The sequence below is a fragment of the Lactuca serriola genome, chromosome 2, assembly GCF_051521515.1.
Source record: "Lactuca serriola cultivar US96UC23 chromosome 2, Lser_US96UC23_V15, whole genome shotgun sequence".
Taxonomy (NCBI): Eukaryota; Viridiplantae; Streptophyta; class Magnoliopsida; order Asterales; family Asteraceae; genus Lactuca; species Lactuca serriola.
Window position 1 is genome coordinate 200,352,609 of NC_136409.1, and position 23,719 is coordinate 200,376,327.

At 34.7% G+C, this 23,719-nt stretch overlaps 4 protein-coding genes across 5 annotated transcripts; 2 read left to right on the forward strand and 2 right to left on the reverse strand.

Annotated features, from left to right (window-relative positions):
- Positions 1-3,111: 3,111 nt before the first annotated feature.
- LOC145088092 (uncharacterized) lies at positions 3,112-6,438 on the forward strand. 2 transcript variants are annotated; one of them, XM_079026298.1, is made up of 5 exons: positions 3,112-3,671; positions 4,427-5,132; positions 5,275-5,638; positions 5,734-6,077; positions 6,177-6,438. In XM_079026298.1, exons 1-4 carry the CDS (start codon positions 3,308-3,310, stop codon positions 5,782-5,784), a joined length of 1,485 nt encoding a protein of 494 aa, XP_078882424.1. In that variant the 5' UTR covers positions 3,112-3,307; the 3' UTR covers positions 5,785-6,077; positions 6,177-6,438. The 2 variants fall into 2 exon arrangements, with proteins under 2 accessions (XP_078882424.1, XP_078882425.1); XM_079026299.1 differs by having other exon boundaries at positions 6,180-6,438.
- A 3,396-nt stretch (positions 6,439-9,834) lies between these two features.
- On the reverse strand, positions 9,835-12,671 carry LOC145088093 (Zn-dependent exopeptidases superfamily protein). The gene is made up of 10 exons (XM_079026300.1): positions 12,389-12,671; positions 12,140-12,227; positions 11,889-12,024; positions 11,524-11,796; positions 11,285-11,420; positions 10,947-11,183; positions 10,705-10,837; positions 10,442-10,623; positions 10,209-10,321; positions 9,835-10,134 (listed from the first exon to the last, which is right to left on the reverse strand). Exons 1-10 carry the CDS (start codon positions 12,584-12,586, stop codon positions 10,029-10,031), a joined length of 1,602 nt encoding a protein of 533 aa, XP_078882426.1. The 5' UTR covers positions 12,587-12,671; the 3' UTR covers positions 9,835-10,028.
- Positions 12,672-12,959: 288 nt separating this feature from the next.
- LOC145088094 (putative sodium/metabolite cotransporter BASS4, chloroplastic) lies at positions 12,960-16,703 on the forward strand. Its single transcript, XM_079026301.1, has 14 exons — positions 12,960-13,208; positions 13,339-13,456; positions 13,631-13,738; positions 13,822-13,889; positions 14,166-14,244; positions 14,365-14,423; positions 14,531-14,599; positions 14,851-14,964; positions 15,306-15,327; positions 15,592-15,659; positions 15,777-15,862; positions 16,056-16,185; positions 16,279-16,380; positions 16,480-16,703. The coding sequence occupies exons 1-14, from the start codon at positions 13,023-13,025 to the stop codon at positions 16,543-16,545; spliced, it is 1,275 nt and encodes a 424-aa protein (XP_078882427.1). The 5' UTR covers positions 12,960-13,022; the 3' UTR covers positions 16,546-16,703.
- A 12-nt stretch (positions 16,704-16,715) lies between these two features.
- LOC145088095 (GHMP kinase family protein) lies at positions 16,716-19,442 on the reverse strand. Its single transcript, XM_079026303.1, has 10 exons — positions 18,994-19,442; positions 18,563-18,761; positions 18,409-18,472; positions 18,260-18,323; positions 18,096-18,176; positions 17,885-17,971; positions 17,635-17,792; positions 17,502-17,550; positions 17,240-17,364; positions 16,716-17,142 (listed from the first exon to the last, which is right to left on the reverse strand). Exons 1-10 carry the CDS (start codon positions 19,207-19,209, stop codon positions 16,920-16,922), a joined length of 1,266 nt encoding a protein of 421 aa, XP_078882429.1. The 5' UTR covers positions 19,210-19,442; the 3' UTR covers positions 16,716-16,919.
- Positions 19,443-23,719: the final 4,277 nt, after the last annotated feature.

A 23,719-nucleotide genomic window follows, 5' to 3' on the forward strand; every position in this document is an offset into this window, starting at 1 on the left:
TGTCGGCAGATGTGCCTAAAAGAGAATGTCATAAACCTGGCAGTCGCGCCTCATAGTGTATGACGTAATCCTGGCAGAGGCGCTTAAAGGATAATGTTGGCAGATGCGCCTTATGTAGCAATGGAAGTTTGTGTAAATCCCTTAGGTCAATCCTTAGGAATGAAGGAATGACGAGTAGTTGAATTCTTAGGGTAAAACCTTAAAGAAGATAATGGGGATGGGTATTTGGGTTGATTGTTGATAATTGAATATAATAAATGTATTATTGTGGGTTGAAAACCCTATATGCTCACCAGGCTCCCAAGCCTGACCCACTCAGTTTTCTTTGTATCACAGGTATCAATACGAAGACATAATTCACTGAGAGAATAAAGGAGATGTAAATCATTAGTGCAAATAAATGTAAGTTCTGTTTATGCTTATGTTCCTGTATTGACGATGACATCCCAAACGTTTTAAAATGAATAAAATACGTTTCTTCGAAAATGTTTTAATAACGTATTTATCATGTTTTTCTGGGGACAAATTCCGCAACACTTTTATTAAAGAAGTACTCTGATTTTTATAAAGCATAAACAAAGTCGGTCTTTTCTGGCCGTAAAAATGGGGATGTCACACCTTTCGCTGTAGATCTCATATCCAAATTGGCACTTCAAGCTTTAGCTTCCAAGAGCTCCTTTCCTTCTTCTTCACTAAGTCACCAATGCACAATTAGCTCCAACAACACCCACACACACTAAGGACGATGGGAGGCTCTCTCTTAGGGTTTCACTCATTGATATGGAGGCTGAGAAATGAGCTTTAGCACCCTTTAAATAGTGCACAAGATAGATTAGGGTTTTACACCTGGGCCGGGTACGCCCGGCGTAACTCTGGGTACGCCCAGCGTACCTTGGCGACTCCGCGTCCAAACTAAGCGCATGAGTACGCGCAGCGTACTCTTGCGCGTACTCACTTGCTAGGTTCCCTCCATTCAAGGACCAATCATGACCAATTGACAAAGAATAAGGGTGAAAGAAATGCACCTGAATCTCGGGGTGTTACAGTCGGCCCCTTTAGTTATGTATCCTCGTATATAGGATGTTGCTATACAGTAGTGATCTATAAATCTGTCTGCCAGTCTGTTAACTGGTTATATGATTATATGTTGTTGGATATATGTTATTTATTATGTATATGTCGACATGGTATGGTGGGGTCGAGACTGTACTGCTTTGTGCTGTAAGTCAACAAACCAGGGAATTCAAATCGAAAGGTTGTGGGATAGGGCATTCCGATCGGAAGGTTATGGGCCGGGGTAATCCAACCAGAAGGTTGTGGACTTATTATGTATTGGGCAAGCCAACCAAAAGCTTGTGGGTCGAGCCATTCCAACCGAAAGGTTGTGGGCCAGGTGTAATCCAACCATAAAGGTTGTGGACCCATTATTTGTTTGATTATATGTTTGTGTGGTGGTACTTCAGGGGAACTCGCTAAGCTTTGACTTACAATTTTAGGTATTTTCGAGGATTGTGGGAAGGCGAAGGCGTGATCATGCATGTTCCTTAAAATTTTTGTTTTTTGGATTTTGGGATACTCTTATATTTGATAAACACTGGTTTTGTAAACAATGATGGTTTTTGGTTGTTTTTAAAAAATTAAAATTTATTGTGATTTTTGGTATTACAAGGATGTTGGGTGATTAAGAGAAAGTTTGGAATGGTGTTCAATACAGTTAGGTCTTTACGCTGTAACTTATGTATCTATATTGTTTATGACATCCTTAGGGTTTTATTTGAGACAATCTTGTACTCAAAAGATTTATATATATTGGGATTTTTCGCAAATAAAGTATGATGATTTTTAAAGCGTAATTATTTTTTTGGTTCTTATGATGATTTTTAAAGCATAAAGAAACTTTTTTTTTTTTGGTTCTGAAAACTAGAGGATGTTACAATATATATCTTCACAACAACTGTAAAAGTCGTTTCCCTAACATGGCAGTAAAAACCACATCTATCTCCATCGATATGAATCAACATCACAACCCTACACCTCCATTACATCGTTAGCTGCACCCACCATGACAACATCGAGCATCTCCAACTCCAACAATGCTAGGGTTTCAGAAACCAAACGTTCAAATGGTGGTGGCAGAGGATTTTGCATATCTATGTTGGGGAAACCTTATATTAAAAATCCTAATAATATAGAAGCTCATAAAAGGATATGGGAAGACTATAGATCCTGTAGAAGCCATGAAACACCCTTATCCCTAGGAAGACCATATATCCGTTAGAAGACATTCAAAAGTCCAATGCTAGATCTATTTGGGGTTTCTTTGTATCTAAAATAGTTTTCTTTAAGTTTTTTAGTAGAAGCCCTATATCAAAGGTGTTTGATCTCAAAAAATTTAGTGGACTCCAGCAAAAGGCATTCTTCATCTAATTCTTTTATACCGATAAAATAAGAGTTCCAAACTCATTAGACCAACTTCAAAATCGAAGATGATCACAATATTAATGGTGCATAACGTGCTTGTATATTATAAATTCTCGATATGTCTTGAGATCCAGAAAGTTGGATCGAGAAGTATTTATGAATATCTTTTTAATAGATTTTCTATGTTGATGAACCAACAATACAATGTTTTTTTCTAGAGTTGTAACTATCATTTAAGTTTGGTAATACATTCGGTCATTTATTTACATTTAGTAATATGTTATTCAAGATTTGTTACTAAAGTATGTGGGTATGTATCTTTTTTTTCTTTTTTTTTGTGTATTTTTAGTGTTTGTAAAAGAGAGATATTTCACATATATTTTTAATTATTCTAATATTTGAAAAACATAAAAAATAATATAAAAAAGAAATTAAAAGGACAACTTTTTATTTGAACATAACAACAAAAATATCACATTATAAATCATCTATACAAGTTTTTTTATTTTTTATTTTTTATTTTTTATTTTTTATTTTTTTTTATACACTGCACACTTCAACCATTTAACTTGTGAATAATTTGCATAAAGTTAGGGATGTTAATGATAGCTTTTATAAATTGAGGGCAGTGTTTGTAATAAAAATAAGTTAATTGGCGTAACCGTAATCCTTATAACATGATGAGATGTAAGAGAGGTAAACGACACGTGCGACCGAAGGCGCACTCTTTCCATCGTCAAACCCTATCATCTTCTTTGGCTCTCTCTTCGATTCATCTTTCCATCTCCATCGTCCCTCTCATGAAATCGATCAAAACCTTCCAATCTAGGGTTTCTTCTCCGATCTCGAAGAACCTGAGATCACTACCATCATCATCAATTTTTTGATGATAACTTCTTCTACAGTCAATCCTAGAATCATCATCAATCGCTCCTCTACCAACACCGTCACCGCCGCCATGGCGGGCTCAGTAGACGATCTCGGAGGAGTTGGACCAGCTCCACCAGATTCATGGGAGGTCGCCGACTTAGACGCCACTATGAGCAGGTTGATGCTCTCGTCCAAGCGGGACAACAACTCCGATTCGACTACTACTACTACTTCTTCTCCTCCTCTTCCTCCTTCGGAGTTTGCTTCTGCTTCTTCAACTCCGATTAGGTCTTCTTCGGGCGGTGTGCTGGAGAATTTGGTAAATTCTGTCGATCAGTTCCTTCGCGAAGCTTTGCAAAACCCTAGGGAGCGCCTTTCAGGTCTGTCTCTTTTTTTTGACGTTTACTGGTTTTATGTGGTCTTTACGAAGGCAAATTTATCATCTGTTGTATGTAATTGTTCTTAAAAGGGATAGATTGCAACTAAGGACATCATAGAATGGAAAACGTAACTCGATATTTTGGTGCTAGCCTCTCTCAGGAGGCTCAAATTGGACTATCTTACATAGCGTGAAGATTAGGCCAACCCCTAATGTTTGTCCTATAATCGGTTCAATCTTCAATGAAAAGTAATGTGAACATTTGTCAGGTTTTAATCGAACTGAATTTTGGCAGAATTTTAGAAATGAAGCTACAATAAAAGCAAAACATAAATTATGCTTTGCTCACTTGGTGTTTGTAGTCGATGTGTGATTAACAAGTTTACTCATCATCCGTGCCACATTGTGATGTCATATGACTAGATCTAACCCATTGCTCAATGAATGATGATTACAGTCAAAGCTCAAAACTAGTCGACGCAAATCATATTGTACTTTACCTGTTTCATTCTTGAAATGTCAAAAAAAAAACCTTGAATTAAACATCTTTTTAACTACCCTGTCTTCGCGATTGTGGTTGTTTTAATCAAATTATTGTAAACTGCATCAATCAGACTTACAACCAATGTTGGGCGTAGCCTCTATGTGAATATATGTTGCCCTTTTGTTCAATTGTTTACTTGTATATATGTTGCCCCTCTTTTGTTTTAATTTTTAGAAGAAGTGCATAAACAATCACTGTAATTTTGTTTTCAGTATTACGAATGGAGCAAGATGTGGAGAAGTTCATCAAAGATCCTTCACAACAACAAATGGAATTCCAACAATTGCCCACTTCATATCTGCGGTTAGCAGCACACCGAGTGGCCCAACACTATTCCCTCCAATCCATGGTTCTACTAGACAACACCCTTCCGGATGGTTCCGGATCCAGAATCATCGTACGCAAAACATCCGAATGCCGCCTCCCTCCAATCCGTCTAGCAGACATCCCTGTAAGTATCCCAACAGAAGACCTTCCCACCAATGCTGTGAAAGTTGCAATCAAACAAAGGCCCAACAAACGATCACAAAACTCGGGTGGATCAAACTCAAATTCCTTAAAAAACAATAGTTTAAAAAGCGTGGAGGAAAGAAAAGAAGAATATAACCGAGCACGTGCAAGAATCTTTAGCTCTAGCTCAAGTTCTAGTGGGAAACAGGAGAACGAGCCAAGCCCAAGGGTACAAGAAGTTTTCCAGCATATAAAAATAGAAGAAGTTTCTGTTCCAGGTGATGTGGCGATAGGGAGATCTTCAGTTGATTCGACAGCTGGCAGTAGTAGACCAGGTAGAAGTAGTAGGACAGAAAGGGAAAGGGAAAGGGAGCCTATTGTTAGGTCAAGAAGTAATAGTAGAGTGGCAATCTTTCGTGATCGTGAAGTTGAACGTAAGGATCCTGATTATGACAGAAACTATGACAGGTTCTCTCATTTCATCTCCATCTTTCTTTCTCTCTCTCTCTCTCTCTCTCTCTCTCTCTCTCTCTCTCTCTCTCTTTTTGTATAGACATTGTAAAAGTTTCTTTTGTATTAAAAAATATATATATTTTTAAAAAAATTTCAGATATGCTCAAAGATTTGATCCAGGGTTTGGGTTTAACGGGGGGAATTATCAGATACAGCCGATGTATACACCGGTTTTGAACTACAATACTGAGTTTCCTCAGCTTGGTTCGGCACATAGATCGCCTATTTCAGCTGAACATCAATCTCATGCGCTGAGTCAGCATCTACCTGGACCGTGGGTTCCACCATCTTCACCTGCAGGAATTGGTTACAGACCTCCAGATGCAATGATGACTCCATATAGTCCTAACCCTAACCATGCATCCCCTCATTCTGCTTCTGCATTATATATGCAGTATCCATGTCAGCGACCTGGGGTGACTTTCATTCATCCTCGTGAGCAGGTTCAACACTACACACAAGTAAGAGATATATGTTTTTTTTTTCTTTCTAAATCTTTTATTTAATTGGGTATTTTCTTTGATTAAAAAGTAAGTGACACCTGTGTGTGTTGCAGACACAACAGCAGCAATCTGATGCAAGTTTTGGAATAGCCCGGCCCCGGTGAGGGGCGTGGGCCATGCCTGCACCCTGTCAGAGAGCATGTCGATAGGATTTATATCTGATGTGGCAGAGGTGCAGGCATAAGTTACTGAGGTTGAGTGGATGGATATGACATGTCAGCTGTTGGTCCATTTCATCAATCTCAGTTTTGAGAGCTTCATGATTGTTTGTTTATGGAAGCTCAGTCATTGGTCCCAAGTAATTCATTTGTTGTCAGTCATTGATGACAACAAAAAAATGATATATCAGGAAAGAGTATACAGGAGCTGTGAATGTACACTTTTCTTCCAACCGAAGGTAATACTTTCTTTCGCTCTTTCTTTCACATCTTTTATGTTGTATTATTTTGCTTTGTATTAAATCATTACTAAATTATTGTTGATGTGGTAAATGCAGCAGCACCATAGAAGCAAAAGAAGGCAGCGAGGCAGCATTATAAATGAAAGGGAAGTCGGGGTGGGTTTTGTTTGTTTGCTTTTGGTTGGTGGTTTCTTGCAGAAAAAAAAGGGAAAAATGGCTCCAATCTTTATCTCACTCTTCTTTTGTTAGAAAAATTGACAGCAGTATGTACAAATTTGTGTTCGGAAGTTTGAAACTTGTACTTTCTTGCATGTATGTCACTTTTTATGGTTTTACTGTTTGAACTCAAAGTTCTGCATTACTGCTTTCCAAACAAAAATATTTGCATTCAAAGTTTGCCCTGGTTACAAGTGCACATACACCAAGCTTTGCAGTTAAAAAGACCCATCAATATAGGTCCTGGATAAGACGTAGGGCTGTTTGAAAGCCTTTGATTCAGTCTTATAACCTTTTATAGGACTCTTTCAGGATCTGGCAAAAGGGTGGGTTAGGTCTTTTGACTGTATTTGGTTAAAAAGCCAAGGTTATAGACATCCCAAACTTGTGTATTTGGTTAAGGAGGTTTAGTAAAAAAGGCTTAGTGACTGTATTTGTTGTCTTTTAGTGAAAAATATCAAGCAAAACGGATATATAGTTGTTTGAGCTCTTCTTGCCATATCGTTTTTACCATTTACCCTTGTTGGATGTGCATTTATAAGGGTGAGAAATGAGAATGTTTGGCTGTATTAGAAATTAAAGTATTCGAAGGTTATTGATTGTGGAAAGGTAACATTTGGGATCAAATTGGCGAATGATCCTGAAAAGTGCAACACAAAAGGATGTGCGTGCTACAACATGTTATGCCTTTAAAATATCAAAAAGAGTAGATGCATTTTACAACTTGAAATCTGAAGTTTTTAATATGCAACAATAATGCCAAATAACTTACAACATAAATCCAGCTACACGACAAGTGCTAAGATTAAAATGTTTAGTGTGCCATACTAGTGGATCTTTTCATATAAAACGTTAAAAAAGGGGTACGCCTTTTATATCTTGGAAAACATTCTTTATTTTATCCGTAGTTTTTTTAAGTGTAACGTACTACTTTGACATGTGTTTTAAGTTGGTAGGATATCAGTAGTGTTAATTTTGGAATTCGAGGAGTTATCTTAAACATTATAGAAGAATTATTTATGTTTGAAATTATATTAAATATGTTAAATACTTGGTCTCTTTTATGAAGTGTTATACTTTATTTGTTAAACGTTTTGAAGTTTTGAGACTTCCGCAATTTAATTAAATGAGTTTCAAGACCTTTGAAAAATGATTTATAGTATAAATTCAAACGAATCTATACAAAAGGTGTTTCCCATGGTGTTCAAATGGGAACTATTTTTTTAGAACTACAAAACATATCTGACATTACTTCTAAACTATTTATTTTGTTTTCAACAAGAACTAAATCCTTAATGTTTGGCTGATGAACAACTTTTCATCAACATTTGATACCGTTGGACTATAAGCCTTTGATAAATGGGAAACCAGTTACGAAGTGCTTGCATGGGATATTAGGTCTAGATCTCCTTAACACCTTAAAAGAAACTTTCGCCTACTTTTGATTTTGTATATAAGGTATAACTGTTAAAACCAACAAACAAGAACACAAACTCAAATGAGGCGGTTAGAGTATACCATTTTTTACGATAAAATTGTAACAATCATTATACAAAGGATGGACGTTACAATCATTACATGAGTCGGTTAGGGTATATCCTTTTTCACGAGAAACTTTTTACCATCATTATACAAAAAATTAGACGTTACAATCATTATGTATTGCTTTCTAACTATAAAAAAGGTTCGTATCAATAGTACACCACATAATTTCTCTGAGTACTAGAAAGACCTTGGACAATCCTCCCACATTTCACATATGGTCTCGATGAATCTGCATGATTTAATCTATCTTTCTCTTGTTTATCAGGTCATAAGTCCTCTTGACATAACCATCTTGTTTCAACACGACATACATCATGTCTTCAAGTGTTTTATTTTCTAAAGCATAAAACACTTGATGGTTATTATCACAATCTTTTTATAACCATTATAAGAATCACACACGTTATCCAGTTTCAATTATATCCCCAAAACTAAAAGAGTGCGTCTAGCTTTAACATAGTGGCGAGTTCAGAAGTTCTTTGGTAGGTGTGTAGGACACTAACAATTTCTTAAAGAACATTAAGGCCATTAGATAACTCCAGCAACAATTCAACTTAATATAACTAATAACTAGTTTCTTATCTTCCCCCTACATATTCCAACTGAAATCGATTTTTTACATATTATCAACCCAACCAATACCAATTTCTTTTTATATAATTCATGATTAATTTTATTATATTATGCAAACTATATATATTATGTTTTCAATTTACAACCCCCTTTTTACTATTTTTAAAATCATGCAAAATAAAAACTATTTGCTTTATAAAATAAACTTATATTAATAACAAGATAAGGTTTATGTAAGTCAAAGAAATCAATAAATATGATACATGAAACAAACGATCATCAGTTGTATGCACCAATAAGTTGTGAAATCATTAAAAACATGTTTTAACATTCCAATTAAATTGCTCTTTTGATCTCCCCACAATAAAGCTCCCTTAAAAATCTTCTTTTCTTGCATAATCAATCATAACAAACAAACAAACAACATACACGTCTACCGCAACTTTTACCCCACATTCAAATTCCGTTATTATAGTTACAACTTGTCTTTAACAAATAAAAAATCATTTATAATAATAATATATGCAAACATATAAAAAGCATAACTTTTTTGTTTCCGAATAAAAATAAATTAGGCATTTCAAATTTTCCAATGAAAATATTCCCCATAATTAATGATTTTTATCCGTGACTTTAGGCAAAATCTCATCTCATTCAGATGTATTTTTTTGATAAAAGGAAATTCCAGTTTTCATGGACAGTTAGCAAAGAAGGATTTTAAAAAAAAAAAAGAAAAAAAGAAAGAAAGTAGAAGTTGCTTTCCACATAAATACTTGATGTCTGTTTCATGTGACCATTCATGCTTTTTTTCTTCGTTTTATCACTTAAACTCCTAACTTACACTTTATGCATCTATATATATACAAACAACCCCATTAATTTTTCTTCCATAAACACCCTCCAGCCACCACCATCACCACCACCTATACAAGGCTCACATACACACACAGGTAATCCACATAAAAATCATATTATTAAATGCATGTTCTGTGATTATTATATGAGTTTTAGATATTTTTTTCTTTTTGCACAATCTAGACGCTTGCCAGATTTGTAATGTCATTTTAAAGAGAAAAAAAAACGTTTTTAGGAAAAAACATTCCGCCACATCTTTTAAAGGGTACTTTAGACATTTGATACACATGATTGAGCTTGGTTTTTTAGGGAAGGGAAGAAAGGGTAGAGAGATGGAAAAGTTAAACTCGGAGTTGTATCTGAGAAACTGCAGAATCATTCAAGAGAACGAGAGGCTAAGAAAGAGAGCTCAACAGCTGGACAAGGAGAATCAAGCCCTACTGACCGAGTTAAAACAGAAACTCAGTGAGCCTAACTGCACTCAAAAACCTCAACTCGACCTCCAACTCAGTTCTTCCGGTTCACAAAACGAGAAGAACAAATCCACTAAAACCAAAGGACAGGATTAGAGAATCAAAAAATTTATATGTATTTCTTCATGTTTCATGTGCCATACATACCATACCATACCATACCATACCATACATCCCATCAGGAATTTTAAATTTATCATCAAATCCGAAACTTAATGTTTACTCTCCAAATTAAAAAAAATACAGTTCAATTGACTATTAAAAGAATGTAGAAATGTCTTAATAATTAATCCACGTTCAGTTTTCGGTCTACACTTGAAAATGTTTGGTAAAATGCCTTGAAATGGTTGTAGGCAATATCTATGTCTTCCTTTCCGCATATCTCTCTTACACTGCAATTTTTTATAAAAAAGATAAAAAAAAAAGAGCAAGAAATTCCAATAAAAAAATAAACCAAATTTAACACCTGTGCATGGAAAGCTGAGGAATGCCACAATCAACTGTTCGGATACCAATTCCAGAAGCAAGTATAGGACCAATAGTCGATCCACATCCCATATCATTTCTTACCACAAAATCCTGCATATTATAAAATAAAATAAAACCCTTTTATCAGCAAATAATAACAAAAAAAAAAAAAAAAAAAAAAAAAAAAAAAAAAAACATTAATCACACTAAATTTACAAAACACAGTCTCACCTGAGTTGGAAGGCTATGGATTTTAGCAACTTCTTTAAAAAGAAAAGCTGTAATTCCACTTGTAGCATATCGTTGGTTTGCATTGTGCTTTATCACAAGACCCTTGTGCAATTCTGGGCGATGGTGTTCTTCATGCTTTTCCATAAAATTAGGGTGAACTCCATGAGCCATGTCAGCAGAAACTACAACAACATAAAACAAAAAACTTTTACAAAAAATGTAAAAATTATATTTGACACAAAAGCTTTCACATTTATACAAACCAAGAAACGATTGACGAATTGCACGCTCAAAGACACCCTCCCTGACACACTGATTAGCCAAACAATCAATTATCCGCCTCATAGCTTGAAACATTGTTGGTGCTCCAGCACCTTGCACTGAGTCAGAACCAACCTATACAACAATATGCAAACAAAATCTTATTTATGGTACTGTGATTATTATGAAATGGTTATATGAATGATATTAAAATGTCACACTCCAGAATTTAAATTTAAAGTACCTCTTCATTATCGAAAAGCGCAACCATTCTAATTGCGTGTTCATCTGATAGATCTTTGGGTCCAGATGAGTCAACAAGAGCTTTAAGTGCACAAAAACTTGAAGCAAGATTATCTAATCTTCCAGAAAATATGAACTCGTTGTTTGCACCTCCAAGGCAGCTAGGTTGTGTATCACAAATGTTTAGCTCAATGCTTGCTATGTCATCAATTTCACATCCCAATTCATCTGATAGAATCTAAAATTAAGAAATACGAAAAGAATGTCATGGTTCACACATGATACAATACACCCGTTTAGAGAAGAAAGAAAAAAAAAACATGATTTTTTAAAGATTACCTGCATAAGTAGAGGATGATGAGAATCTTTATTATTTTTGTCTTTTATGTCAACAGAAGCATCGTCGTGTTTTGTTGCCAACAAGGGGTTGAGGTGAGTCTCCAAGTTTGGCTTGAAACCATCCTTGTTCACAGTACTATATATAACCAAAACAATAGATGAAAATTCAGATAATAAAAACTATAAAACAGTTTATATAATACATACAATAAATGAAAAAACACAAATAGGAAACAAACCGGTCAAGATGGATAGCAAGAGTAGGGACACGTAACAGAGGCCTTTTGACTTTGACTAGTTTGTGTAGAAAGGAGCCATCACCATTTCTGACTATGACCCTTCCAGCTACACTTAAATCTCTGTCAAACCAAGTATGCCATAATCCACCACCATAAGTTTGTACATTCACCATAAGATAATTGGATTTGGACAATGCAGACTTCGGTTTTAGTTTCAGACAAGGGCTATCTGTGTGTGCAGCAATTACATGAAAACCATTGCCAACAGAGTACCTGAAAAACTACTGATTTGGAGCATTAAATAATCAAAATGTTAACACAGCAAAGTGAAGATGTGATATTGAAACAAGATTATGGTGACTCACTTTTCTCCAATGGCAAAAGCAACCAGACAGGACATATTGCGAGTGAAGATGTAACGTCCACCAGGTTTAAGCTCCCATTCATCATTCTCACTGAGAAGATGAAATCCAGCAGCAACTAATTGTCGTTTTGCTTCAGCTATAGATTCAGACGGAGATAAATAAGATAATGATATAGTAGAACCTTTTCTAACAGTTGCAAGTAAAACTATGTATGTGACACAATGTCAAGCAACAGCATTATATTTGCATACCTGTGGCATGAAACTGAGTCCAAGACTCGTTGAGATAATCCAGAAGATCACCAACTATTGAACCACTTGGTCCGCTGGCAGAGGAATTCTGCACAGAAACACTCCTACATCAGAATGAACTACAAAATAATAAAAATTGCACTTTTGACCTACAACTGTCGATTTGAAAAACAAAAACGTGAATTGGCGCAGACATAAACATCATCATATAGAAATGTAGATGTAAGGTTATGATTCTAGAGAGAAGACCTCGGGATTCGGGCTCGAATTGGCGCAGAGTGATGGAGTGAGATGAAGCTTGCGTATATGACTGTTGTTTCTAAAGAAATTAGGGTTACAATAGAAGGGCGGCGAAGAAGATTGATGAGGGAATTTGGATGAGATTGCAGTGGGTTTCAGAACTGAAGACGACTGTTGGAGGATATGGAATCGAGCGATGGCTGCCATTGATGAACGATTCAACGAAGTCTTCGAGTCCCTCAAGGGAATTTACATGTCAATATCGTTTTAAGATAAGTTACCAAGAGTCAGAGAGTGACGTAGCTAATAACACTCTCTACACCGAAACGTTACCAAAAAACCCCTACAAAATGATTAAATTTATAAAAAATAACATTCTGAGACCAAAAATAAAAATACCAACTATAAGCAAACTGTCACTTCTGATTTATTAGACTCGTTATGATAGCATTATAGCAATAAACCATTACCTTTTTTTTCAAGAGAGGGAAATATAGGGATGAGTTTGTAAATATACAATAATACAGGTGTTTAAGATGGAAATAATATGTAAATCTTTTGAGAATAACTGCCAATTTCAACACACAACCAAGTGCGAATGTGAGGCTGTGAGTGTGAGGTTGCATTCCCCACTTTGAAGCAGATGGCGGGAACACTTAAAACCCTAACAAATCTCATTTCTCCAGTAACCGTAACCGCTCATCTCCGATCGCAGAACTCAAAGTCCAATAATCGGTCATTCGATGCTATTAATAACTTGTTCATATCTCGAAAGGTCCGTTCAGTTAGAAGAACACTCATCATCAGAAACCACGCAAATTCCGATCAGGTTCTTCCCTTTTCATCATGCTTTTTGATTTCACTGGATTAGTTGTTACAGACGCAATCTGATTTGGTGTGGAATTTTGAATTGGTTGGCTCTTCGTTTGAACTTAAGAGTGGTAGTAGTGTGGTTTCAGGTTCAGGGAAATGGAGGTCCGAATCCAAATGAGTCTCCACGAAAGTCTGGTTTCTTGAGCTTTCCGGTCCTAGCAGAACCTTTACTGAGTTTTGCTTCTAGCAATTTTCTTCCATTGGGTAATGTAATGTTATTTTCTTTCATGCAATCGGATCTGATCTTAAGTTACGTTAGTAAAGTATTTCATAGATCAAAAAATATGCAATTAAGTTACCTGGTTATGTTATTTATCTTTCTTTTCAGCCAGCATTAACTAATAACCACTAAGAGTAGGTTTTTTTTATGCTGTGCAGCTCTTATTGGAGGAGTAGCATTGGGCCTTGCAAATCCTGGTCCTGGTTGTCTCGCCCATAGATATCAATTATCTATAGTTAGCACTTTTGGGATATTTGTCATATCAGGCAAGAAGTTAAGAGTATTAGCTGGTGTTAAGTGTTAATTTTACTTTTATCAGCTAATTATTCTCTGTTTTTTCATGATACAGGATTGAGATTGCGTAGTGAAGATATTGGTGCAGCTGCTGAAGCATGGCCAGTTGGACTCTTTGGGCTAGTATGAATTCATATTATTTAAGCACCATTGTAATTTTCGTAGGTTCATTCTTCACATTTTTCCTTTTTCTCTTGCTGCTCCTTTTAACAGAATGGAGGACACTTATTAATCAGAAGCTTTCTTATAACAATAATCAATCTGTTGATTTAATTACTATTCAATCTCAATAATTGTTTTGTAATCTTTCTGCTAGATCTGATCAAGTTTCACTTAAAATCCTCTAATCATTTCGTCCTATAAATAAACGTTGACACTCTTCCATTATCGTCAGTGTAGGCTTCAATTTTGTTGTTTACTCCTCTCCTTTCCAAAATTATCCTGCAACTTCACTTCCAACCTCAAGAATTTGTTACAGGTGTGGCTTCAGACATAATTGTATTCTTTTTCTCGCATCAATCAACTCTTTGTATATCTTTTAATCTTTTTCTTTTACTATTAGATTCAGTAATCTGATTTTTTTTTCCTTTTCTTACAGGACTAGCTCTTTTTAGCTGTATGCCTACAACATTATCAAGTGGAGTTGCTCTAACCCGGGTCCGTTGATGTTATTGTAAAGTTCATCCAATTACTATTTTTTTATGCATAATTGTGAAACTGAGAAATATTGATTGTGAACCAAGATACGAATTGCTGAATTGCAGCTTGCTGGAGGAAATTGTGCTTTGGCTCTTGCTATGACTGTAGCATCCAGTTTGTTGGCAATTATGATGGTAAGTTCCAAAGCCATGACCTTGTTACATATTATCTAGGTGCATTTAACTTTCATTAACTGGTTTAACTTTGGTGTTTACAAATCAAGAATAAGAAAATTGACAAAATACTTAAATATCTACATTTGATGTTACTTGCTTCTCTAAAAACATTTACCAACAAAAGCTGACTACTTCTAGAAGTGATTCTTGTCTCCATTAATCTTGAATATTAGGGAAATAATCTTATTTGGGTGGCTACATTTTTGCAGGTGCCTTTTTCTATATCAAAACTAATAGCTTCTGGACTTGGGGCATCTGTTCCAACTGAGCAATTGTTCAGAAGACTTATCGTCACACTTTTGATACCCTTGATTTTGGGGAAGGTAACACCTTTTATTGTCACTTTTTTAAGGCCCATAAAATATCACAGTTCTTAGCCATTCTGTGTAAATATCATGCCTTTTCTTAGAACCAAAGCAATTTTTCCCATATATGAAATAAGGGCATCTGCTAAAAGCGAGAAAATTTTGTGATGCTTCTCAAACTATATACATCTCAACAACATAAAGATTTCAGAATCAGGGATTGATGGTCACCTTACCCTATGCTTCTTATTTGTTCTTTTACTTTTTTGCTTCTCATCCAAAGAATGAGGATTGCATCTGTTACATGGTGTTTCACAAATCTTGTGATTAAAAAAGTAATTGTTGGTTTCGTTTGACAGGCTTTTCGGGAATCCTTTAAAGGTGATATTTCCTTCTCTATAATCTATATAATTTACAAGTTGTTGGGATATTCTGATTTAAGAACTGGAACCATAGAACCTAGTATGTCTAAAACTGAAAACTTGTTATTCTGGAGTGGAGTTCCATAGCACATTTGACTAGTGTCAGATTTTGACCTAAACTTTATATCTCCAACTCAAACAATGAGTCAAATTGTTGTTGCATATGCTTCAACTTAACTTAACTAACCAAATTGTTAATTCTCCAAGTTTTTGTGCATTACAGGCCTGGCAGAATTTGTTGATAATAACAATCAGCTCTTATCTGTACTAAGTGTAATATTACTTAGTTTGGTAAGAATAAACTCTGTCCTTATTTCTTATAAAATTTTCATTTCTACTGTTCTACATCATAGTTGATCTTATCAAATTTGAATATGAACTTTAATGTATTGTAATGTTATTATTAAGGTCCCATGGATACAAGTGAGCAGATCAAGGCCTCTACTTGTGATGGTTAAGCCTGAAGCTTTTCTTGTAGCTGTCATGATGGGAGCGTATGTTCTTTCTTTTCCGAATCACATACATTGTTGAGATGATATTTTGTTATTTCATTAAAAAACCAACACAAATTGAAACTAATTTGAATATATATATATATATATATATATATATATATATATATATATATATATATATATATATATATATATATATATATATATATATATATATATATATACACTGCAGGTTGCTGCACCTGATACTATTAGGTTTCAATGCCACATCAATTCGTTGCCTATGTGCTGTATCTGGTGGTAGCAAATCAATCTTTGCAAAAAAGAAAAATTCTACTGCCCTCTTACTTATCGCAAGTCAGGTAACAAACTATCCACCAACTAACTGTCCTGTTTATTGTAGAACCTATTTTTTGGCGTTGGAGATATTATCCTTATAATCTTATCTGGTGTAGAAAGCTTTGCCAGTGCTGGTTGCGGTGGTGGATCAACTTGGTGGCACATTTGGTGAACCAGGATTACTAATCATCCCCTGTGTCGCAGCACATTTAAACCAGGTTCACCCTTCACCATATACCATATGCATTTCAAAAGCTTTTAAATTGCTAATTTTCTTTTATACCCAATATATTATAACTAAACGTTTTGGTTTATAGATCATCATGGACTCTTTTCTCATAACCTTTTGGAACAAAAAAGATCAGTCGCTTGCCAATACCTAGCTGCAAACAAGACCACTAACCAAGATCATTTTCAGTGGGTATCCTATGCTGTTCTTTCTACTAGTAAATATATATATAGCTGGAAGGAAGGAAACACATGAAATACATACTTGTGCCTCTGTGCATGCAAATATATCTTTGAGTTTATTATTATTAAATCCCTTAAACAATTTTAATGCAAATTAATTAGCTTTGATTTGCTGAAAAAAAAAAGATCAATTTATTGAGCATATCGTGGGTACATAATCCTAAATTCTTTTTAGGTACTTCTCATTCTAACATGCTCCAACTCCAGGGAAAAAAAAAACAAAAACATAAAGAAAATGGAGAGAATACAAGGAAATAAACAGGTCAACAATGAATTCACTTGTTTGTTACTTAGGCAAGCCAGTGAGCGGGTCAAGAAGAGCATGAGTTTCATCCGACAGCACAACCGGACCACCACCAGGTCTTGTGCAGATGAAGTAACTAACATCTCCCTTGGATTTCTGGGTCGGAATTTTGTCTTTGACTTCCGGGGGAGCAGTCAAAGCTTCAACATCCTTCATATCCTTAATCCCAGCATCTTGTAGAATCGACTTGTCCCCAATTATGTAGCTAGTATCAAGTCAAAAGTCAAAACAAATAAAAATCAGACTTATATGATATACCAACAGTCAAAAACATTTTTCATTTTGGGAGAAAAATAGTATACCTGTCCAAATCAGTATCCGATTGAGGAGGGAAGTTATAAAGCAGCCTCTGGAGTAGAAGAGCAGCAGTTTTCCTGTTGCGTGCAATCATAACTGCATTTGGCCCTGCATCAAAGGTGTATGCCACCTGCAGATGATTGGTCCATCTTAAAGTCAGTCCACACACCAAAAATAAAAAAGGGTAATCAAGTTTCAACATGCAGTCTAGTCAATTACTTCTCATGAGTTCATAATTTCTTAATGGGAATAGAATATAATACAGACCTGAGGTGTTTCTTCTGCACGATTCCATTTCTCAACACAGCTGATTATTCTGAAATAAAATCACCATACCATATAATTGTTAACTTATGATATTCTTGTAATTAATATATAGTATATATAAAATAAAACTTGCCTATGGGATGTGTCATTCATATAGAAAATAGGAGGGTATGTGTCAAGGCAAACTGCATGGAACTGATTGCTGTCTGTACAAGCTAAACGTGCAAAAGTTGCGAAATCCCGGTTTTGTATTGCACCTTCCATTTCAGTTATACGTTTTGGCACAACTTCCTGTCACCAATAAAACAAGGAAGCTTTAACATATTTATACAACTTAAGAGACACGACACCAAATGCATAAATTATTAATATAATGAATCAACCTTGGCTCTATGTTCAATAAGTGCGCTTGTTTCAACAGTGTCACGCATTCCTGAAGTGCTACTGGTTTCCTTCTGTCGTGCACTTACCTATAAACAGCAACACCAACTTCAGCTTTAGAGCAAACACACACATACATATTAAGAGATCCAGCAACTCAACTAAAGGGCAGTTATGTATTTTATGTGAGAACAAAACAGGGAAAGAACATACCACAGCAATGATAATTACAAGTTCGTCCCAATGCTTCTCATCTGCAAGTTGAACAGCAAGGCTGTCACTGCCATTTTCTTCCTACAATCCATACACAACATTTGGTTACAGGATGATACTTGATACAAGAAGCTAAATAAAAGATTACAAATATCAAAACCTACTTTTCCCATACACCACTTGACAAATCCACCATATAAACTGCGACAAGCACTGCCTGAACCTTGCCTGCAGTGCACTCACATACATAATAATTTATATTAAGTTGTTTTCTTCTTTCAGAATTCAGATTCATATAACAACTAGTACCTACCTAGCAATGGCAGAAAGTTGACTGTTATCTTCTTTCAGATTCATCAACTTCGCAAGGGAAAAAACTGCACATTTTATTACTCATTTGTAATTCTAAGTTTCTTGCTTCACTAGAATAATGGTAACTAATGTTGTTCAGAAGATAGAAATTGTACCTAGGCAAGCAAGACCAGCTGCTGAGGAAGCCAAACCTGCGGCTGTTGGGAAATTGTTGTATGAAGCAATGTGCAGATTAAGTTTTTGCCAATCCTCTTTGTTGATTTTGATACCTTTCTTCTTGTCCTCTACATCCTGAGCACGAGCACGGATTTCTCTTAAACAACTCTGGAATCTACCTCCTTGAAGAGATATCTCCTACACGAGAGAGAGAGAGAGAGAGAGAGAGAGAGAGAGAGAGAGAGAGAGAAAGAGAATATGCCATGAATCAGAACGCTGGATGATTGATTGATCAATTCTAACTTACAAATAAAAAAGCAACAGTTATCTCTAACTTTATAGCCAATGGTAGAATATCGCTACTCAAACTGAATAACGAAAAACTAATAAGATGATGCAGAGTAAAGTAGAAGCAGAAGCAGGTGAATACCTTGCCGTTAAGCCACATGCGATCTTGATCAAAGCTAGGGCTGACAGAGACGGTGGTTGTGGTACAAAGGTGACTTGGATCGAGAGTGACACTGATGCTATCGTTGATCGGTAATATCAATGTTTCATCTCTCTTCCCCCAGTACTTGATCACCGCTATGTTCGTCGGCGTTCTCGCTGTCACCATCAACACCCATTTCTCCGCTTCACCTCCCATCTTCTGCGATCGTTTTCCTTTCAATTTCAATTATGAATCAGAGAAAATTATGAATCAAAGATCCGAAGGCTATAGAAATTGGGAGGGGATTAGAGGTTTGGCGAATGAATATGGCGCTTCACAGGATGCTATGCAGTGGATGTCGAGCTTATTTATATGGAGGTTTGGATGGAACCCCCCATTGTTGACTGGAGTTGATAAGCAGCAAGAGGAGTGTGGGTTTGTTGAAAATATGAATGAAATACTCCATAGACATGGACCCTTTTTGACAGATGCTGACTAGTTTTGGATTTTACATTTTGGCCACCATAGTTTTTGTTATTAGAACTCATGGTCACTGTAGTTTTATTCTTCTCGAACTGGCCACTGGCCACTTTTGGTCCAAATAATAACTCGTTAGCAAACTTCCAAATGCAACCATAATCTTTACTCACAATTACTTTTCAGACTCAATATTACTAAATACATGTTAAAACTTTTTTTTTTAGAACCCAGTTTTACAATTATGAAAATCTCTTTCCTGAGTACGTTCCAACCCTCAACATTACTAAATACATTTAAAATCTTAATTTTCCAAAAATCTAGATGATATTGATGAAATTATGAATTACAATAGCAAATTTATGAAGGATGTAATGCTATTAATCTTAAAAACCTTGATTATGTCGGTGATTCTAAAGAAAAAGTGAGACAATGTTTTCATCAGATCCAGATAAAATGCCACCTTGATCCATGAAACAAAATGGTGAAACCATTGCCTTAAAGGAAAGGTAGAGTGGGTGACTCCATTCAATGGGGAATACTGACTTTGAAGTTCACTAAAAGAAAAAAGAAATTCAAATGTCTTGTTTTTTTCGGGCATACCACTTTTTTTTTACAAAGTCATTAGTCATATTTGATGAAGATTAGTTTATCTCCTGAATGAAAATAGTATTGATGAGGTAAAAGAGACGATATTGAAGTTAATATTGAATTCTAGAACAAAGCAATGGCAATGGCAAGTGTGTCGATCTTGTAAGTATATGTTAACGAATAGAAAGAGATGAAGAAACCAGTTTCGAACTTCTTTACATAAAACGCTTCATATATCTTAATTTGTCAAATTACATAAAAATATAATAAATGAATATCAAGCATCCCATCCCATCTGACGATTTGGAATAGAGCTAACAATAGTGGCTAAATTATTAAAAATTAAAGTTTACGGTCAAATCTGAAACATAAAATCATGGTGGCTAATAATAATCTCTTTGTTCCTTCTATAAAAAATAATAATTATAAGTGGATCTCATTCCTATTAATATATTGCAATATTAATGAAAATTTTCTATTAAAATTTCATTTTTTTAACAACCTTAAAGCTTTTAAAACAACTCAAAGAAAATGTAAAATTTTAAATGAAAACGAAATCAAATATTTTATTTCCATTAATGTTTGTCTTATTTTAATAGAATATTTATAATTACAAGGAGCCCCATTACTTGGACTTGCATGCGGACTCGCGAGCCATTCCAAATATTGGCATATTGTTGTCCATTTTTGACATTTCCTGAAAGGCTGAAACAAAAATAAAAAACTGATATTTTGGTATATCTTTTATAGGAAACTGAGATTATGATGTTCAGGAAGGTGTTACATCAATAATGTCGCAGACTCTATAATAAAAGTGGTGGCATGTTATATGAATTTAAACTTAAATTTTCAGTATTATAAGAAAAACTAATAGACACGAATTAAGACCATTATAAACATTTTCTTGTAAGAAAATGATGTGTTGCTAATAGTGAATTGCGTCTCTCAAATGAGGTTATTTATTTCACCGTTTTTATAGTTATTTTGTTACACTGATCATCCAGAATTGATATTTAACAGCTAATTTAACCGTATAATCCAAAGAATTATATTTAAAACTAATTATTATGATCTCAAAGTATAATACTTGGATAGTAATTCGCTACAAATAATACACACATATAGGTTTTTTGGAAATCACGTTTTCTTGCGGAACCACATTTCCTTCGTGAAACCACGTGTGACTAGCAAAGAATAACACATGTTGGTGAAATTACAAATACTATGCTATATAATATATTCATCATGTTCCCTTGGTTAGATATTTTAAAACATTTTCTGCGTTTTGCATAGCTTTTTAAATAAGTTAGTAAGAAAAATAGACTAATTGATGTTTACAATTATTTATAGTATACAATTATATCAACATAATATTTTTTATTTTTAACAAATACAGTAACTACTAACTAGTTTATAATAAAAATATGACAAATTATAAATATATACAAATATCAACTTCTCTTTTGTTAGTATAGTTTATGATATGTTGTACAAACCATACAAGCCGCTCAATTACTACTAAATATGAGGTTCTCTATTGTGCGCTACTATCTTGCGCCTTGACTAGAATCTTTGAATTCCTTTGAATAAGTTACACAAATAGCCCTTATAGTTTTACTTTCTATTTAGAAACCATCCAACTTGGATTGCATTTGTTGAATAGTGAATATATGTCTGTTAACTTTTTTTTTTTAAAACACCTACACTTATTATCTTAAAATTTTGTTGTTTTTGTAGCTCATTATCATACAACTAAATAATTTTAAAACTTGGATTTTTCAAGAAAAAATTCTACTTATTGTTTTACGGACTAACTCTGCCACATATCAAAATCCGACCAAACATTCTGTGTTAATTACAATTTTTAACAATAAGATTTTCTTCTTCATTTTTTTTTTCCAAACATTGACATTTTTTTCCTAATTATAAACGCTTTTTACTGTTTTTGTCCAACATTTAATCAAAAGTTTTTTTGGTACTTAGTTTTTTAATACTTTTAACATCGTATATGTGATATAGTATGCTGGTTTAATCAATTATCATTCCTAATGCGAAAAAATACATGTAAGAACTCGCAGCAAAGCACAGGCTCAAATACTAGTATATATAGGCCTGGAAATCGTGTCGTGTTCGGGTTGGTGTGTCGCGGGTTGACGGGTCAAAATATGTCAACCCAAACACGACCCATTTAAATATACAGGTCACGGGTTGGCGGGTTTGGAACATAAACCCATAAATGACCCGCCAACCCATTTATTTATATGGATTCATAGGTTGGCGGGTTCGTGGGTCAAATTTGGGTTTGTGGGTCCAAATTTTAGACATTTAAGTCTTAAACATCCAAATAAAAATTAAAAACATTCATAGAAACATGTTACAGACTTAGCCTTATATGTTACGAATTACGACCTTAGACCATCCACCACGAGTCAAAATATCAAAACAATCAAATGGTCTATGAATTAATGGTATATATTATATAATACTTATTAAATATTAATACTTGATACATAAATACATTTAAAAATAAAATAATTTTTTTATTAAGAATATAAACGGGTTGGCGGGTCAACCTGTTTATTTTTTGAGAAACCCATATATGACCCGTTTAATAAACGGGTTGGCGGGTTGAAAAACTCAACTCAAACCCATTTATTTCGTGTCGTGTCGCGTGTCGTGTCGAGAATTGCCAACCCTATATATATACATGATAGATAGTGAAGAATGATGTGGTAATGGAGTGGCAGACATGGGGTGATGGAGAGTGATTAGGGGTGAGCCTTTGAACTGGAGCGGGCCGACTTTTGAATCGGACCGGTTTTGCAGAAATCCTGGACTTTAGACTGGACCTGTTAAGCCTTACCAAGTCCAGATCCAGGTCCAATTCCTGGTCCAGATGTCCAAATGTTCACCCCTAACCCCTAGGTGTGACCACATCTTAGAGCATTTGTGTAATATCACACAACCAAGAAAGATCTAATGATACTCTCGATTTATGCTCTCTACCATCTCTTTCAAATCAATTCTATCTTGAACATCAAAGTAAATCATGGGATTAAACTCAAGATAACCTTGACATTTCATCCTTAAGCGTAAAGTGATACCATGTTCTAAAATCACCTAGCAAAGTCCTCTTAGCATGTTATTCAAAATATCTCTAAGATAGATAATAAAATAGAATCGTTCATTAAAAAATGAATTATTAGTTTCAACTACAATATTAAGTTAATTATAAACTTTTCAAATATATGAATTTGTAGAGAAAAGGTATACATGCATATATTGTTAAAATGATGTGATATGACATTTAGTTTGATGCAATGCAATATAGTGTACGATTATTTCACTTTCACTTTCACGGACCGAATTGGGATTAGGCCATCCCCAATACATTGTACTCATATGAATTCAATGAACTGCAACATGTACATTCCACCCATGATACACTTTTAATTATTAAACTCTACACTTCATTAAACTCTATACAATTTAATGGAATGTCACATCATTTATGTGTGTGTGTAGAGAGAGAGAGAGTGTAGAGTTCAATGGGTATTTAACTTCCCTTACAATTGAGTGTCATGTCATTAACCCATAATGATGATTTTAAGTTTAATGGGATTAAACTCTCCATTAACAAAAATACTTATAAATTAAT